Here is an 18,812-nt window from a genome sequence, read left to right as displayed (position 1 = left end):
TATATGCAGGGTTAGTATGAATCAGTCTCTCTTGCTTTCTCCTTCCCACCCACGCAAGGCGACAAATTGGGAATGGATAAAATGTCTGTCTTCCTTGGTTTTTCCTTAAAGACACACACGCGCACACTCACAAAAGAGATGGAAAGAGGATCTGGTCCAGCCCCCATGGAAATCAACAGAAAGGCTCCCATTGACTTCAGTAGGTTTTGGATCAGACCCTGTATATAAGCAGAAAGCCTGAAAACGTGCTGATCGCACAGAGATAGGGGTGGGAAATGGCTCTATAGATCACTGCTTGCCATGATCATCCAGTGCATTGATCAAATCTTTTTTTTCCCCAAAGCCAGTTCCCCTCTGTACTGCATGTTTTTACCAAGCGGTGGGGCTCTAGATTGCCAGGGCTGGAATGGAAAGCTTTCCTTCAACATGCTCAAAGGCAGGCGAGAATTTGGCACATCCTGGGAGCTGCTCAGCTTCAAACAGCTTGTGGGAGTGCTAATTAGAGGTAATATCGACTTGGTTGACCTGCCTTGGCACTAAAAGCTGGAGCAAAGCTGAGCTGGCTCTGTCCTGGCATGATGGATAGTGTGCTTCTCGCACATGTCTGATCTGGAAAGCTCACAGATTGGCTTGTAATGATTTGGGGGATGTAAGTCTCAAGGTGGATGGGGCAATGGGACAGGGGAGCCCCAGAATTTCAGTTTGGTCTTGTTCTGGCCATCCCCTCAGCATCTCTGTCAGAGGGCCCCTAGGACGTGACAGCTGTCCCACGCCCTCTAGGCTTCCACTGAAGATTCTGTCCTGGCTGAGGCGGTTTTGTTACACTGTACACACAGCATCTCAGGCTGGTTGAATTTCTCAGAAGCTCTGTGACGGGCTGTGACAGGTATAGCATTTCTAAACGCCACACCAGGCCCATTGAGCCTCTGGAGATACAAATGCAGTGGAGTGGGGAAGTGCTAGGCACGACTTGTGAAGCAGAACTGGCAAATACACGTGAACACCAAAGGGACCTCTGCCTGGAGGCTCTTGTTTGCACCCGATTGTTCTTCGAAGGAAATAAGCCTGTTGGAATACAAAGGGAGAACGTCACAGGATTGGATGCAATGATATCCTATTCCTGAAGGTGGTGGCAGAAGCCTACTGTAGGGAGGAAAATAGCCCACGAGTTTTGTTACACTTCAGTGGGGTTTTTTCCCTCATTCTCTGGGCAACGCTGCTCAGTGGTTTTGGTGCTAAAAGTCTGCAGCCAAACAAATCCCAGAGAAAGTGGGTGCGGCCGTGCAGTAATGTCACCCATGTTTACTACTGACTTTGCTGTGGCTGGATTTGAACATTAAAGGCCGGATTTTCAGATACTGGCCTCTGTTTTTTGCAAGTGTGAAGTTATTTTGCACCCTCAGCTATGATAACTTACTATAGAAGTCCAGGTCTTTGATTTGTGGGCACAAACTAGGAAAGAGGTCATCTAGGACACACATCCTGCGAGGTGGCTAGCTGCTTTGGCTCCCTTTGCGCATCACCTTGCATGACCTTTCCAGATTGCAGCTGCAAAAGAGGGACCTATTTATGCCTTCAAATCTAGGGGTGTGAGTAAGACGGAGAGGTGAATTGGGATGCTTTACCTGGCAGCAGGGTAACCATTGGCGGGGGTGTTGAGACATTTCAGTTCCAGCCCCATTAGAAGAATGGTCCCCAAGATGGAACATTCCAAGTGTTTCGGAGCAAAGCCTGAGGTAGCGTACCACGGGTGTCGGACAGATCCAACCTCCCAGCTGGATTCGATCGGCGTCGGGGAACGCTTTGCCGCACTGCGATTAAGGGATACCCTGACACAACACTAGCTGGTAATACAGATTCCCAATTGGGGGTCATCAGCAGAGAGGATAAAGGAAAAATCCCAGTTTCCTGGGACCTGGCATACAGGAGTAAAGGGATAAAAGAGACTCCAGAACCTCAGTAAGGAAAGTAAGAATGTAGGGGGGAAACTGCTCAACATTTAGGGTACGTTGACACGAATTGCTAGGGTTGAGATTCCCCTGCCGTGTACACCGTGCTCATGCTAACGCCCTCTGAGCTGGCGCAAGTGTGACGAGCCGTGTAGCCACGGTAACGGGCACAGCTGAGCTGTGCTGGCTGCAAATCCTCCTGAAGCCAGTGGGTCTGTAGGTGGCACGGCTCAGCCGTACCTCCACCGCCGCTCCCCACGCTGCTGTGGCCACACTGCTATTTACACTCGCGCGATCTCAGTGAGAGCTACCACGAGCGTGTGCCCACGAGCAGGGGAATCACCCCCCCCCGGCTTGTAGTGTAGATACCGCCAGGCACACACCTCTTTCCTCGCTGCTCGTTTCACGTCTCAACTCTGCACAGGGATAGTTTTTTACACGGGTGTGCCAGCAGGGGTCTTCTAATGCTCTGGGGCCGAGAGAAAATGATCATCATGCTTAGGGCCAGATTTTTCAAAGGCACCTAAAGATGCAGATAAGAAATCAATGGAGTTGGGCACCTAGGTGCTTTTGAAAATCCCTCTAGGCACCTATCTGCTTCTTTAGGTACCTAAATGCCTTTGGAAATCAGACCCTAAGTGCTTTTCATCTCTAGATCGCAAAGCAGTGTTGTTATCTCCATTTTTAGAGGTGGGGAAACTGAGGCACAGAGTTGCGGTGTCTTGCCAAGGGTCACACAGCAAGTCCATGGCAGAGTCATGCGGTAGCGCAGAGCTCTCCCAACATTTGGCCCAAACTCCTTGCCCTAGACTACAGCAGCCCCTACAGATTGAGGGATTTGGATTGAAGCTTTCTGCTATCTGAGCATCGCTGTATCCATGGGAATGGACTGGCAATACTAAATACTCAGCAGGGACTGTGATGGCTGGAAATCAGTCCCCTGGTGTCTGCATTGCAGAAAATGGGTGTTGAGCTGTGCATGGGTCCAATAGCCAGGGTCCAAATGCATGTGCCTAGAAGTCTAAATAATGTATCTAGGCTGGTGACTAGACCAGGACCAACTTCCCAAAGTTGGGAGTTTTAAACGAAGGCTTTAGAAAAGGCTTTGCACAACCAAGGTTTGGAGACTTGCACAGAGAGCACTTTCCCTGATCGCATCCTCCTCTTTCCCCAAAGATTCAGGCAGTGTGACTTTTCAGAAGACTTTGACAGTGTCCTAAGGGGATGACTTAATTCAACACAGCTGGGCCAGCCCATCTTGCCTGGTCATCCCTGCAGCATGCATCTGTGGTCTGTCTTCTAGTCAGCAAGAGAGCTAGCCATCTTCCTACAAAGCCCTGAACGGAGACCTATATACCCCGTGCCCTATTCTTCTCCATATATCAGACTCTTAGGCAACCTTTCACCTCTGCTTTCCTTGGTTGAATCTAACCTTATAAAGATTTAAATGAATTTGCTCTTGGTCCAGTTCATAGCAGATCTGCTCTCATCAGGAGATTGCTCTGCCTTGGGAACATGACGATGAGGGTCTGCTCAGTTTCTTCAGAATTTGAGCTTTTATTTTTTTTGGGGAAAAAAAGTTTAAAGCTCTGGCAGCTGCAAACCTTTTTAGGTGAAAGGGTATGCAACCAGATGAAGCACTATCCTTCTTAGGGTGCAGACACCCTGAAACAATAGCTCAAAGGGGCAGTATAGCTACCTGATGTTCACTCTGAAACCTAGTGATAACATTTAAAAATGTCAACACTGATGGCTATTTTATTGCTGATCTTTTTTGTGGAAATATCCATGACTGGCAGCATGACTGGATTCTTTAGACATTAGGGATGGAAAAGATCTACCAGATCTGTAAATCCAGCACCATTGGCAGTTCTAGGTCTGGCGCCTGCATGGCTTATATAAAAGGTTATTGAGTCTGAAATGAGATACAGTGCAGTGCTATATGGGAGTCTGAGGAATAGCTTATGAGGTTCCATTTCAAGACTGCTCTGCATTAACTGGAGAAGCCTGCACCATAAAGACCTGGTTTCATTTCACTGAAGTATTTAAAAGGAAAAACCCTCCAGCCCCACAGGGACAGAGCTGCACAGTTGCTCGAAGGGAAAGTAGGACACATCTCTTGCTCCTAACCAGATAAAACATGACATTTACAAGGTAGATGCCTTGGCCCTGGGAAACGCAGCTTTGATTAAATCAGGCTGTAAGTGCAGCTCTCAGTCTCCACTGAGAAGCCAGGTCTCCTGCAGGAAGCCAACTTTTTTTATATACAATATTTGTAACGCAATAAATGTAATTTCTAAAGGCTCACTGATCCTTCCCCCGCGCCCCGTGCACTCTGGATTTAAACTTGCATGCATTCTGTCTGTGAAAGCCAAGTCACGGTGGGTTTGGAAAGCACAAACACATGGCAAAAGCATGTTGTTTGCACTGCGCAGTAAATCTTTTATAGAAGAAACGCTTGTCCCCTTTATAGTTTTGCAGCCCATTTCGCTTCCTGAGGGTGAGGGGGACAAATCCCCATTAATGGCAAAAATAGAGTTCAAGGCCATAACAAACCAGTTTGCAAAAGGTGGCTTGGGTTTGACAGGGCGGGTCGGGAACTGGTTTCAGTGGGAGAGCACTGTCCAAATGTTCTTAGAACAGAGAGCACAAGCATAGTCCACTTAACCAGGCTTCTGTGTCCCATTAACTTTTTATCAACTGCAAGGGTTGTCCTCCACATAGGAACAGATCCATGCCATCTAGGGCCTCATGCTTGTCATGCCGATCACTGTGGCTAGCTGGGACTTACTAGTAGCCGTGAGGATAGAATTCAGCTTTTCATGCTGCAGATTCACGGGACTTAACTCACATTACGTTGGAGTTGTATGGAGCCCAGCACCCGGCCAGGAATTTTTCGATGAACCACTTTTTGCCAAAATTGTCAATTCATTGAAAGCGAAACTGTTCACGTAACAGGGTCGATTTCAATGACTGTCCCTGACAGCCCTATCTGGAGTGGGAATTGGCAGAATGAGACATCATTAACACAAGAGCCCGGGGCATCTGTTCAGCTGAAATCCATTAGGTTAATAAAGAAGTATTTATCTGAAATTCATGAAGCATACCAGCAGCAACAGATTAGGATAAAAAGAAAATAACAATAACATTAACCTGGCCCGGCCCTCGGAAAGATGACTAATGGAGCAACACAGATCTCTTGCATTGGATGCGATTCAGAGAACGACGACTGTTTAAAATAATAATTTAGGAGGAATTAATAATTCCTGGCACATTTGCCAATTCAGTTAGAGGAGTCATCTCACTTCACAAAGGGCCCTTTTATGTTTAAAGATTCCTGTTCAGGGTCTTCCCCTGTCTGTGCAGCCGATGGCCTTGCTTTCGAAAGCCCCGTGCCAGGAACATGCTGTGAAAGAAGAATTGTTCAGGAAACCACCAAGGGGGGGCCGGGGTGGGGTGACCAGACAAATGTGAAAAATTGGGATGGGGTGGGGGTAATAGGAGCATATATAAGAAAAAGACCCCAAAATTGGGACTGTCCCTGTAAAATCGGGACATCTGGTCACCCTAGACGGGGGGATTAACCAGAATCAATGGGATACGGTGAAGAAAGGGAACGATGAAGTCTAACTATCAGGGAAACTCTGCAGAGGCTTAGCCCATTGCGGTCTCCCATTGAGGCAATGCAACCTCCATCACTTGGGATATGAACTAGATGGACAAGGTACTGGGAAAATATCCAGGAGGAAAGAGTCCTCCATCGGCAGTGGCATGGATTGAGCCTGTGGTCTAATCTAAACCGTAGGCCAATGATCAAAATGGTCTTCTCCATCTCTGCCTTCTGTGATCGCCTCTGCACCCACCCCTGCCGGCTCTTTGGAGAAGCATGTCAGGGTTCTGCTGACTGTTCTGGTGGAAAGGTGAACTGGAAGGTTTTCTGGGCAAAGCCAGGGGCTTAGCACCTTCCCCAAAGACCAAATGCACTAGATAGCCTTTGAGTAAGGAAATCTCCCACCAAACTCTAGCATGGCTCCGGGGGAGGTTTGGCTTTAGCTCGGGGCAGGCCTTTCACTGAAAGAAAGGGTCTATTGTTTCCTGGCCTGATATTTCCCCCTTTTGCCCCCCAGACAAACACTGAAATAGGCTGTAACATTAGCTTCTTGTTGCCGCGCCAGCTAGAGTTATTTTGATTGCATCAAAATGTATCTGGGTTCGCCAAGGGTGGGGTAGGAACATTCTGGAAGAGACCCTGTCTCTCCTGGTACCGATCAGTCTCTGTCTGTTTCCACCAATCATTATCATGCCTCGTCTCTGTTCACAGGTCCCGATCCAAAGCCAATCACAGACAATGGGAATCTTTCCACTGACCTGAATGGACTTTGGATCAGGCCCTTATGACATGTGCTCATTACCATGGTAACGGAGCGCTATTCGGCTTTGATCCCTGCTCATTCATGCCCCTGTTCAAGGGGCAGCAGCAATTTCTTCTACATCCCGAGATGTCAGAGAAAGAGGGACCCTTGAGGTGATATTTTCAAGTTCACGCCATGTTGGTCTAACTCTGTTCTCACGGACTCCAGCGGGCGCAGAGAACACTTGAAAGCCCCACTCTGGAGCCGCGTGACCAATCTCTGAAACGCGTGGGGAACTCGTGGCTGGTAAGGGCTGTATTGATGGGTTGTGTCATCTTTTCTGCATTCTAGAATCGTTTACTGCTGACCATAAGCCCCTCATGGGGGAAGCGCCAGAAGTCCGAGGCTTTTTCCTTGGCTGTGGCTTCAATAGTGCGGGTAAGACAAGACCAAAGGAAAAAAGTCAAAGTTCCTTTCTTTTAGCCAGACCAAAACCCCATCAGCTTCACGGAGGGGGAAGACTGGGCTCAGGAGAGGGTTATCCCGGCTGGAGATGTAAGGGGCTCCCCATCTTGCATTCGTGCCACAAACACTTCCTGGGTCAAGCAGTGGGCGTTTTGAATGCACATCAGGCTCAAAACAACCAAAATTGATTTCCGGACTCCGCTTACAGTCCTCTCCTCCTTTTCTTTTTGCTCAGGGATGATGCTCGGAGGTGGCTGTGGGAAGGAATTGGCCCACTGGATAATTCATGGGCGTCCCGAAAAGGATATGTACGGCTATGATATCAGGCTAGTATCTACCCTAACCCCGAATGTTTCCCCCCTGTTCTGGCTAGATATCACGGGTCAGTTCTAGACTGCACATGTAGGAGGAGCATTTTGTTCTGCTTTGCTTCTTGGCAGGAGCTGGGAGTGCTGAGGTGGCTGCATATCCAGCCCCACTGAGCTGGGGCGGAAACATTGCACATTGTTCACGTTATTATTTATCTTACAATAGCACTCAACCAAAAGGAAGGCTCTGTTGTGGCAGGCACTGAATGTGCACATCAAGAGAAGGGGTGCCTGAACCACCGAGCTCTCTATCGATCTCAGAAGGGAACCAGAGGTTAAAGGGATCTTAAGTGATTTGCCCAACATCGCACACAGCCGGTGGGGCAGAGCAGGGAATTGAGCCCTCATCTTCTGAATCCAACTTGAGGGCTTTAACCACAATGCCATCCTTGAGCCGTAGCACTGAAGTACTTAGGTGAGTGGTGGTCATTATTAGAGAGGGATCCAAAGTCAAAAAGCTCAGATCCAGATACCCATTCATAGTAGGGGTGTTTGAAATAGTATGGGCAGTCCCCAAACTTTCAAAAATTATGAGATTTTTTTAAACTATCCTGATTTTTAGGGTTTTTTTCCTTTGTCACTTGGTTTGCGAGCCTCGAGGGTGCACTGGGGTCATGTCTTCGAGTTTTGCTCCGCAAACATGAGTGAACCAGAAAGTGTTCTAAATAAAAAGACAGCTCCGATTCTCGTGTGTTTATGTGGCTGCTGGAACTGGGGTTTTCATGACGTCGCCCTTTGTCATGCGACTCTCAAAACAATCACAAACCTTGGCAACACTGAAATCCCACCCCTAACTGGATGGAGTTTTTGCAAATAGCCCCATTCATATCTTTTTAATGGACCAAACCAAAGCCCCCATCCCAAACACCACCTAATCTGGGGGTGTTTGGAACCCCTGTTCTGAAGGTGGTGGCCTGAGCCCATGTCTAGCCAAGCGGGAGTGTTACACCTGTGACCAGGTGCCCTTAGGGAGTGTGATCCTCTCACACCCAAGAGGCAACGTGCTGTGTGCTGCTCTGCCTCCAGAGAGATAGAAACTCTTACCTCATGCCCAACCTTGGGGGGAGGGGGGGATTTAACCGTGCAAGGGAGGATGGGCTGTCAGGGATTTGCTGATCTTTCTGTTGTGTCAGTAATTGCTGAAAGTGCTGCATTCCCTCTGGCCAAAGGTTTCTAATGGGGGTGTGGGGGGATTGGACTCCTTTTCAGTTACTCAAAGTAAAGAAAGAGTTTCTGGAAAGATAAAGCCTGCACAAGGTGATTTCCTCAGTCTGGCTTCAAGTCAGTTTCTTCCCAGCTCCCTCCCATCCCCTCTATGCGTATTCAGGTGGAAAGCAACATGGCAGGTCAGGCAGAGACCTTCCCTACCAGAGCTATAAATAGAGAGATGGGGCTGGGGCGGGGAGGGGGAGGGTCTGAGGACTCAGCTGGGCTGGTACTTGCTTGTGGACCAGCAGGCTGTGGATTGAATTCCCCTGGCTGCATCAGTTGATGGATCTGGGCTCTGGGCTCTTACTAATGCATAAGCAGTCTGGCTTGTAGAAGGTGGGGAGGAATGTAGCGCTCTCAGGAGCCAGAAGGTCTCTTTAACATGCTCAAGCCCCAGATACGCACGTCGCATCACGAGACAGCATAACTGATGGGCTGGGCAGTTCAGGGAATTAGATGCCTGACTGGCATCAAGTGCACCTGGAAAATTGCAGGGGCAAAGTAAGAGACATGATTGAAGCCCTTTTCAAATGCTGGTCCTATTGCATTCGATTGAGGTGTAATGGAAATGGAGGCTATGCATCTGGGTGAATGAATGGGAGCTGCTTTCCTAGATGTTGCTGGGTGCCCAAGCTGGGCCAGTTATTACGAGGTAGTTTTGCTCACGCTGGCTTGTAGTCAAAACTGGGTGTCTGCAGGCTGACAATTCTGATTTCCCTGCGTGCACAGGACCAGTCTCTCGGCAGCTGCCCCATCTCTCTGAAGAGTTGAAATTAATTACACTGGATCGCTTTAATGAATTTACATGTTGGGTTTATCTCATTTCCTCCATTGCCTTTTCGTGCAAACAGCTTCCATCAGACACCAGGAGATTGCAATGATGAGAGAAGACAGGGTAATTATATCTGGGTGGTGGTGGTGTTCAATTAGTGCAGTGCCTAATCCTCTTAGTTAATAATTGGGGTGACGACTTCAATTGGCGAAAGATTATCTTCCCCCCGCAGCAGGACATGGGCCATGAGGTTTTGAATGCGCAGATGCAGGCTCTGTAATTGGCTTTTCGTTTTCAATTATACTTTATTGGGTTTGTTGTTTTAGAGGCATGATAAGAAAAAAAAAGCTGTCAGACGTGAGCTTTAAAAGTCACATCGCAACAAAAGGCAGACCCCGCACAGACCCACTGGGCCAGGCTAGTACCATGGAAAGGAACAGTTCACCTTACTGTCAGCAGGGGACAGCAGAAAAATACAGTGTATGACCTTCCTGCTCCTAGCCCTGCAGCCGGTCCCTCTTTAGGAAGTATGCTGCTTACAGATCATGGAGATCATTATGCTGGGAAAGAACCTGCTGCAATATTAGAAAGGGCGCTAGGCACTTACGAAAAGCCGTGTGGGGTTTGTAATCCAGATCTGAGCTTTGCTGTTTTGTCTCATCTCCGTAAACTGCAGCTGAGATTCTCAAATTTAATGAAGGGATTTGGGTTGTCCAGGCAGCTATGATAATCTCCCCCTCCATGTCTGATAATGATCACGCAATCTTAGCATACACCACAGCGTCGAGTACAGAAGCTTTCAGCTTGACAGATCCGAAAGCCCTTTAAAAACAAGTCTATCAAAATTTGTGACTTTGTGTGACTCCATTGGCTTTGATGGAGTTACACCAAGGGTGAATTTGCCTCACATACATAGGCACATGTGGATCTGTCACTTCACCCACCACTGACAGACAGCCACCTCTGGCTGGAGTGTGGCAGCTGCTGAACATTTCACAACACGTGAAGAATACCAGAACCAGCTGAAACTGCCAGGGGAGCAGAGCATAATTTTCCAAACAGGGATCTGGGCAGGGCAAAGGCTTGGTATGGAGCTTCTTATAGTTCCTGTGCATGATGGATTTTCTAGCCCCCAGGTTGGTTTGTGTCTCTGCCAGATGGCAAGTCGGACCCCACTCGTTTATTAGTTTGTGGTTCCTGGAGTTATGAACCCAGTGTTCAACCTTGCTGGGTTTTTTATTATTATTTTTTTAAACTCCTCTTTAAATAGCTCTCTTTTCCACATATTTAAATATTTATTCTTTCGAATGCTCACTTGTAAATATTTCATCTGTTGGCAGTTGCTTCTCTTGCTTCTGTCAAATGTTCACTGCCTTACTACATGGGCTGAGGCTCCAGGAAGATGGCTGGTGGGTGAGCCATGATACGTGAAGTGGTGCATGCTGATATACCAGACAACTGTGGCTTTTGAGGCCCCAGTCCCAGTTCTCCAAGCAAGACCAAGTCCCAGAGAGCTGACCTGCCTGATGCCCATGATTATTATCCAAAAGGCTCTTTGCCAGTGGGTTTCCTTTCCAGTCTACAGGTCTGCATGGCCCCTGGGGCTCCCATGCCTAAGTGTCTGTGCTGAGTCTAACCGCTGATTAATGCAGGTGATAAGTGGAGGGTAGTGATGAGTATGAGCTACAAAACGAGACCTGAACTTCCCCAAATGCAAAGATGTTTAGTCCATTACACAGCAGGACAAGAGGCCAGATGCAAAGTATTTGATCCAGATCCCAACTGTCCTGAAATCCAGGGGAATTCAGCTCCAGGGTGTTCCCCAGCAGTAATCATAGGACTGGAAGGGACATCAAGAGGTCATCTAGTCCAGTCCCCTGCACTCATGGCAGGACTGAGTATTATCTAGGCCATCCCTGACAGGTGTTTGTCTAACGTGCTCTTAAAAGTCTCCAGTGATGGGGATTCCACTACCTCCCTAAGCAATTTATGTCAGTGCTTAACCACTCTGACAGTTAGGAAGCTTATCCTAATGTCCAACCTAAACTGCTACACTTGCTGCAATTTAATCCCATTGCTTCTTGTCCTGTCCTCAGAGGTTAAGAAGAACAATTTCTTCTCCCTCCTCCTTGTAACAACCTTTTATGGACTTGAAAACTGTTCTCATGTCCCCTCTCAGTCTTCTCTTCTCCAGACTAAACAAACATCATTTTTTCAATCTTCTCTCATAGGTCGTGTTTTCTAGACCTTTCATCATTTTTGTTGCTCTTCTCTGGACTCTCTCCAATTTGTCCACATCCTTCCTGAAATGTGGTGCCCAGAACTGGACACAATACTCCAGCTGAGGCCTAATCAGCGCTAAGTAGAGTGGAAGAATTTTAACTCTCAAAAGTCACATGAAAGGGCTGCACATGTTAGCAATCCCCTTCCCCACCCCTCTCGCCATACCAGAGGACTTGTAGCAGGATGACAATCTCTGCAAACCCCGGCATTAACCTCAGCTGAGTGTTGGGGAGATACGGATCCCCCATTAGTTTGTTAAAAAATTGTATTAGTGGCAAGATGGGGGTGGGGGGAAAGAGAAGTTCAAACCTCTTGTTTAAAAAGACCCCAAAGCCTTTTTTCTGTTGATGTTGTGGTCTGATCTGCTGTTTTCTGAGCGCCCCCCATCTCCTGTCCATGGAGAAAATGGGGGTGGGGGTGGGGTAGGGGAGGGGAGCTGAAAGTATTGTTTGAAAAGGCCCTATAAATGATATTCTGTCTTGCCTGTTGCCTGATGTCTGGCTCCCCCTTCTCCAGACCTGAGAGCTGTGGGCTGGATAGGAGCCACTGCAATTTTGCAAGACACGCTCCCCTGCTTGCCAAAGTCAATGGATGGGAAAGGTGCCATCGGTAAGAGAGGAGGAGGTTATTGTCGGTGAATTATAGGTCTCTGTTAATAATAATAATAATAAAAATTAATTAATGATATGAGCATGTGCTGAAGTAGCACATTCCTTCAAGGAGCTTTTCTGTTTGAGAGATGAAAATTATGTCCAACAAATTTCAGATGCTTTGGGTTTTATGTCTATTTCAGTCTGGAGAGAACTGGATGAAAAATGTAAAGAATATTCATGGCTCTTTCCTTTTTCAGGCAGTGTTGCACCAGAGAGGGGCACTTGCAGGCCAGCTTGACTTGCTGAAGGCTGAGCAGAATTTAGCCTGAAATATCCTGCCCCCATGAAACCATATGCTGCCCCCAGTTACACTGGTATAAATCTGCTTAAATCAGGGCTGCAGAATTTGGTCCATGCAGCATAAAAAGCATCCATCCCAGAAGTGAGATCAGGGAACAGTACAGCTTGGTCACATATGGTGTGAGTCGGTTCTGCTGTGGTCCATTGTCTCACATACTCTATTTGTTACATTTGCTTGGATAAAGAACAGATGAGAATTCTTACGCTCCATCTCATCTTTTAATCTGCAGAGACCTTCAAGGGAGGCAAAGACGCAAAGAACCAAATTCAGGATCTCGGTTTCTCCAGTAGAAATCCACAGCTAATCTAATGAATGCAGTGTTGCTATGGGAAGCAGTGTGTCCCAGTAGATGGTGCATTGGATTGGGACTTAGGAAACCTGGGTCCTTTTCCCAGCTCTGTCACTGCCCTGCTGAGTGACTTCAGGCCAAATCATGTCCCCTCTCTGTGCCTCAGTTTCTCCTCTGGAAAAATTAAGATACTGATATTTACCATTTTTTGTAGAGTGCTTTTGAGACCTCTGGCTCCAAAGCGCTGTATATTAAACGCTGCTATGGATTTAGACCAGTGTAATGGAGTTAAATATGGCTATAAAAAAGGATTGAAACAAACCATACTTAACCTATTGCATGAGTAGGGTCAGAACCTATGACCTTCAGTATCTGAGCACAGACTTCAGCTAAAGCAGGAATTCCTTTAGCTGACAGGACTAGGAGGAGCTGAGCCCTTAAAAGACCAGCTATTAGAGGCACACACCACACATTTTACAAGCGCGTCACTGAAGCACCAAGGCCTCTCGGACACGGATGCGTTAGATGTAATTACGCCCCGGTTTCTCTGAGCGCTGATGCACATTCACTTATCCTGCATGGTTCCGGCTGCGCGATGTGGTGGCGGTGGGTCTTCCTTGTAATCAGGGAGAGCTAGAAAGTGTCTTCTTCCAGGGTTAGTTGTATTTTCCCCCTCTCTGCTCCTGCTTCATGTCACTAGTTCCAGGCATCCTCCCTCAGAAACAACAGCCCGTTCTTGGTGCTGGTTTGAGGCTGATACCCGGCTTGCAGTACTCTGGGCGGGCACTGCCTTCGGGCTTTGATGGCATCTGACAGTTGATGATAATGAGGGCGAAATGGAAGGAAAGACAGCGGAACTGTGTCAGGGAATGGCTTGGAAGTGTTCAGATTGGCCCAGTCTCTTGCAGAAGGTAGCTTGGCTCTGAGCTGAGGTGACACCCGAATAGTGCATTGTGGCAGCTGCGAGGACAGGCGTGCGTGGTGAATACATTTGTACCCAGCTTGGGGGCGGGGGAAGGGGAGGAGACTGAATTTATTACTGCCAGGCACCCAGTCCAGTCACTCTGCACCTGTGCAAAGGGAGTGTGAAATGTTGCCACTCTGGGGGTGGTGGCATCTTGTGCTCCTTTGGCCCTGGTGTAAATGGCAGCACAACATGCAGGGTTGTGAAGAATCAGGCCCACCCTGTGCAGGGGTAGATGACCACACAAGGTGCAAAGAGGAGGCTGGTGAAGCTCAGGAGGTTTTCAGACCTGAGTCGAATCCTCAGCTGATGTAAATAGGCCTTGAATCGAGTGGCACTACCTTGGTTTACACCAGTTCAGGATGTGGGCCAGCCTGCTCTGAAGGGCACAGAGAGAATCCATTGCTGTAAGCACTGGCCTCGCAGCTTTTCGACGATTTTCTTTAAACAAGACCCCCCAAGTTAGTGGGTTTCCCATTTTTCTTTACAGCAGTGATATTCCAGTGGCCAGCCCATGTGCGAAGGAGTTGTTCAGATTGCTAGAGAGAGTATATATCCCCCCAAATCAGAGCATGCAGTCAAGTCCTGCTGGCGAGTGGGTACAATCACATCAAGTTTCCCAGATCATCTTTGGATCAGGGTCCTGTTCATACTTGACCCTTCCGTCTGGAATGAAGAGTTACATCAGAAATCAGAACCAGTGCTTGGGTGCATCACATGGGAGATGTAATCAAATAAGGCTGCTGCTGTTGGGTTGGGTAGTTTTTTTTGAAGAGGGGGTATTAGCCCCTTTTAATAATCTGAATGTCTTTAATTGCCTAGCGACACTGACATGGCAAGAAGTCTGAGCGTCATTGATGAGCCTCTTTCAGATTTACACCCACGTGGGCTGTCTGCTCAGGACTCGTTAGCCTGTTGAGAAATGCGAGGACACAGCTGAGGTGTCTCTTTTAGAGTCCATCTCTCTTTTTTGGGGGAAGGTTCTTTTGCATTTCCAGAGCAAATGCCATTTCCCCAGAGTAAAATGGCTTCACAGTGCAGCATACAGGAGGGAGAAGGAAAATGCTGGAGCTCTCTTTCCAAAATCACCCCATTCCACTGGATAAACTGGGCCTTCTTAGTTCATGCTAGGAGCCAGGCTCTTCAGCCCAGTTCTACAAAAGTATTTAGGCTCCTAACTCCGATTGAAATCAAAGGGAGTTAGGTGCCTAAACACCTTTGAGGATTTGGGCCCTCATCCTGTGCAAATCCCGTGAGGAAGGGCCAGTGTGGAAGTATCCTCTGTAAGAATCAGATCACGCCCACTGCTACTCCAGTCTGCCCCTTCATGCACCAAGGAAGAGTCTTTCTGCTTGTGCCCCCACTCCCATTCATTTATGTGTGCCCTAGCCAGCAATGGAGCACCCAATGTGGTTAGTTATTCTCCAGGCTGGTAATTAGAAAGTGGGGTGGATCCAAACACCCTGAAGCAGTAGGGAGGTTTGAAATCTGAACTTGGACCAGCATTTTGCAAAATGACTCTTTATATAAAGGACCCAGATGCAAACCTCCCTCCCCCCAAAACCACTCCCCCATGCTTGTGGGAGTTCAGGGCCTGGGCTTCACTTTTGCAGTTTGAGATGATCTCTGATGATAACACGAGATGTGAATTTTCAGGATCCTGACACCCCCTTAGCTCCTGAGCAGCAATAACTAAAAACCAAATGTTACACCAAGGAAAAGCAATGGGGTTATGGGGGGAAAAAAAACCCAAACATTTCCCAGGGTTTGGAACTGGAACCCAGACCCTTGAACTGTTCAGGGGCTGGGAGCTGTGCTTTAAAGATCTGATACTGACAATCGAGGCCCCAAATCAGGACAGCACATTCGCATGTGCTTTAGTCCCACTGAAATCAAGGCGATTGGATTGCTTTCCTGCACTGGGGCCTTTATGAGCTCAGAAATCCAGGCAGAGATCTCTTTGCCCTTTGCATTCCACTCCCCAAACACCGGATGGCTTTCTTTTGCTTTTCCTACATTGCTTGTTCTCCTTGAGGATCTTTTGTGTGTGTTGGGGGTGGGGAGGTTAAGTATTATTTTTAAGATCACAATACATTTGGATTCGTCCATCCACTTTACTGCTGCCTCAGTTCCCCTCCCCTGCCCTATCAGCACCCATTGGGATATCCTGCCCCTGATTTAGTTAGAGATTGGTCCTGCTTTGAGCAGGGGGTTGGACTAGATGACCTCCTGAGGTCCCTTCCAACCCTGATATTCTATGATTCTTCCGCACTCATCTGGCTGAGAAGACGCTCACGGTCTCACAGGTAGCCGCTCTTATCAGAAGAGTTTCTGAAAAAAGTTTGCTTCTGCTGCTGGGCCCGGCAGAGCTCAGCATCGACGCTGCCCCAGTCATGAAAGCTAGGAAGCTAGGTGGGGTCTCCTGCTAACCGATAAATATGCCATTGAACCACACGCACCTGCAGTGGCTGCCAGCTCAGAACACTACGCATGACAGTCTGGTTCATGAACCTTCTTGCCACGTGGACCAAGGTGCCCACACAGATCAGCATTCCTCAAAGGAACTGCTGCTAGATTATCAGAATTATCAAAGCCAAGCCCCAAGGCTGACTGGCTGTTTCAACTCAAGATAGATAGCTGTGTGCAAAGCAGAGGCTTCATGGCTTTATCTTTCCCTGGGAAGCAGTGTTATCTGGGGGGCCATAGCAAAGGTTTGTGAATTAGGAGGCCTGAATTCTATTCCTAGCTTTGCAACTAACTCATTATGTGACTTTGGGCATGTTGGTTAACCTCCATGCCTATCTCCCCATGCTTAGCCATCTTTGCACAGCACTACCTAAGTGCAAAGTGTTCTCGTCGCTCCTGTTTGTCTATCTGGCATGAAACGCCTGCATGAGGAGAACACAGAAGTTAGGTTCTCCCCTCCATCCTGCATGGAAAAGGCCCTTTAGATGCAGAAATTACTAGGCAAGAGTCTCTGGCCTGTGTTATGCAGGGTGTCAGTGGAGAAGATTGTAATGGTCCCTTCTAGCCTTAAAGTCTGTGAATCTATGTCCTGGATTTACACAGGGAGGGAGAGAGTTAGTTTAAATTTTCTTGTCAGGGTCAAAATGAGGTGTCAGCGTTGCTTTCTATTGGCCCTATGCCTCCTCCATTGTGTGCCCCAACCTAATTCAAGAGCACACTCATCCCTTTTCCTAGCATAAGAACGGCCATCCTGGGTCAGATCAGTGGTCCGACTACCCAAGTAACCTGGCTTCTGACAGTGGCCAATGCCAAATGCTTCAAAGGGAATGAACGGAACAGGGCAATCATCAAGTGATTCATCCCCTTTCGCCCAGTCCCAACATCTGGCGGTCAGAGGCACTCTTCCTCCATCGTCTTCCCAGGGTCTGGACACCAGCAGGGCTCCTTGTGTGCAAAGAACAGCATCTATAACTTGGTGCTTAGCATGTTTCCTCCTAAGAGGCTTGATTAAACCACAACAGCTGCCTCCACATCTGGATTTGGGTAGATTTTTTGTTTTCTTGTTGCGGGAGAAGAACAGACAGCCCACCGCGTGGGTAGAGAGTGAAAGAAGATGGCTCCTTCATGCTGTGCAGATGGGCCAGGCTGGGTTATAGGCTCAGGGGTAACTGCCCCATGGCCCCAGGTGAGCATCTGATTCCACAGTTCTTTGCGGGATGTTCAAGGCATGGGGATGTTTTCCTTTCTGCAGTGCAGTCACCCCATAAAGGGACAAGAAAAGCTTAAAAAAAATCCCTTCCTGCTCTTAACCTTTCGGCCTTCCTTGCCCCAAATGAGGCTCCCTCACTGTCTCCTTCCCGCTTCTCGGTCCCTTCTGACAATGCTGAGTGAGAGGAAAGGGCTTGGTTAGGTAGAGAGCCCAGGGGGCCATGTGCCTGGCGACCTGTGACCAGAAGTAGGGGATTAGTGCCCTAGGCCCTCGCCTCAGGAGACTTGAGATAACTAGTCCGAGCTCATCATGAGAAAACGGGTTGTTTGGCCTCTCTCTAGCACTTCCTATATGATTCTACAGCCCCTCTCGCACCCCCCTTCCTCCCAGAAACACACAGTCAGGCATACTTGTAATCAGTTGGCAGCTCTGTAGAAAGGGCTTCAGGATGGGTGTAGCGGGGGCCTGGGAGGCACAGGCCAGGCGCTGTACATTGGCAGAGCTGGGGGGTGAGAGCAGGACTGGAGTAGGAGGGGGCACTGTGGGAAGGCCAGGACTGAAATAACAGGGGTGCTATGAGGCAGAGTCGAGGGGCAGTGGCAGAGCTGAGGACGTGTGTGTGTGGGGGGCGGGGGAGCGGACGGAAAAGCAGGGAGCTTTCAGGCCGAACTAGAGCTGTGTGAGCACTGGGCTAGCATGCAACATGTCACGGCAGGCTGAGGGGAGTGGCAGAGCTGTGTGTGAGCAGCTTGCGTGGTACCCCGACCTCTCCGCCTGGCAATCAGCTATGCAGGCCCTGGGAAGTGGAGAATAGTTGTGGTGCAATCTTCTCTGCGCCCACACCCTCCTGATCCCTTCCCTCACATTCCCTCTGCCCGGCCTGCCCCTGACACCCTACCCCAGGGGGCTGGGAGCAGGGCCAGCACAGAGCCCTGATGTCAGCTCTGCACCGGCCAGGGAGGTACCAGCACAGCTGGTATTTTCAGGGGCCTGCCTTCTCTGTTTAGACGGCAGGCTCTTTCACTATGTGTACATACAGCACCTAGCACAAGGTGGCTGTGAGTTCAGCTGCAGACTCCAGGGGCTCCTATAATCCAAGTAACAATGGCTTCCTCCCTTTGTTGTAAGGTCGCATGGCCCTCAGAGCACGGGCAGGGAGCTTTGCCTCTGAAGGTCGCCTTCTCTTTGCCTTTCAGGAGGTTTCACCGCTCTCTCACCGCCAACAACCGCTGGATCCGGGAGCGAAGCCACGAGTCATACGCCAAGAACTATTCGGTCGTCTTCCCCTACGACGAGCCGCTGGCTGGGCGCAACATGAGGAGGGACCCCCTGCACGAGGTCAGTGCCCAACCCCCCAGGAAACGCTGGCTTGAGGGCATGGGGGAGCAAGGCACCCAGCTGCCTCTGGTAGCAATGTCAAATCTAAGCAAGGCTTGTCCATGAGAACATGCCGCAGCCCACTCACCAAACTTTGAGGGGGCAATGGCCAGGCCTGCCCTTTAGCACCCAGAAAAGCAGCTGCTTATTTGGT

General features: G+C 48.8%; 1 protein-coding gene across 1 annotated transcript in view; it reads left to right on the top strand.

Moving 5' to 3' along the window:
* SARDH (sarcosine dehydrogenase) overlaps positions 1-18,812 on the top strand; it is a 100,206-nt gene that overhangs the window by 15,789 nt on the left and 65,605 nt on the right. Inside the window, exons 9-11 of the mRNA XM_073314286.1 lie at positions 6,653-6,739; positions 7,002-7,092; positions 18,478-18,619. Coding sequence (XP_073170387.1) covers positions 6,653-6,739; positions 7,002-7,092; positions 18,478-18,619 — 320 coding nt within the window. The remainder of the gene's footprint in view (positions 1-6,652; positions 6,740-7,001; positions 7,093-18,477; positions 18,620-18,812) is intronic.

The sequence above is a fragment of the Lepidochelys kempii genome, chromosome 16 (genome assembly GCF_965140265.1).
Source record: "Lepidochelys kempii isolate rLepKem1 chromosome 16, rLepKem1.hap2, whole genome shotgun sequence".
In the NCBI taxonomy this organism is placed as follows: Eukaryota; Metazoa; Chordata; order Testudines; family Cheloniidae; genus Lepidochelys; species Lepidochelys kempii.
The sequence above is the reverse complement of the archived record's forward strand: the minus strand, read 5'-3'. Positions and strand labels throughout refer to the sequence as shown.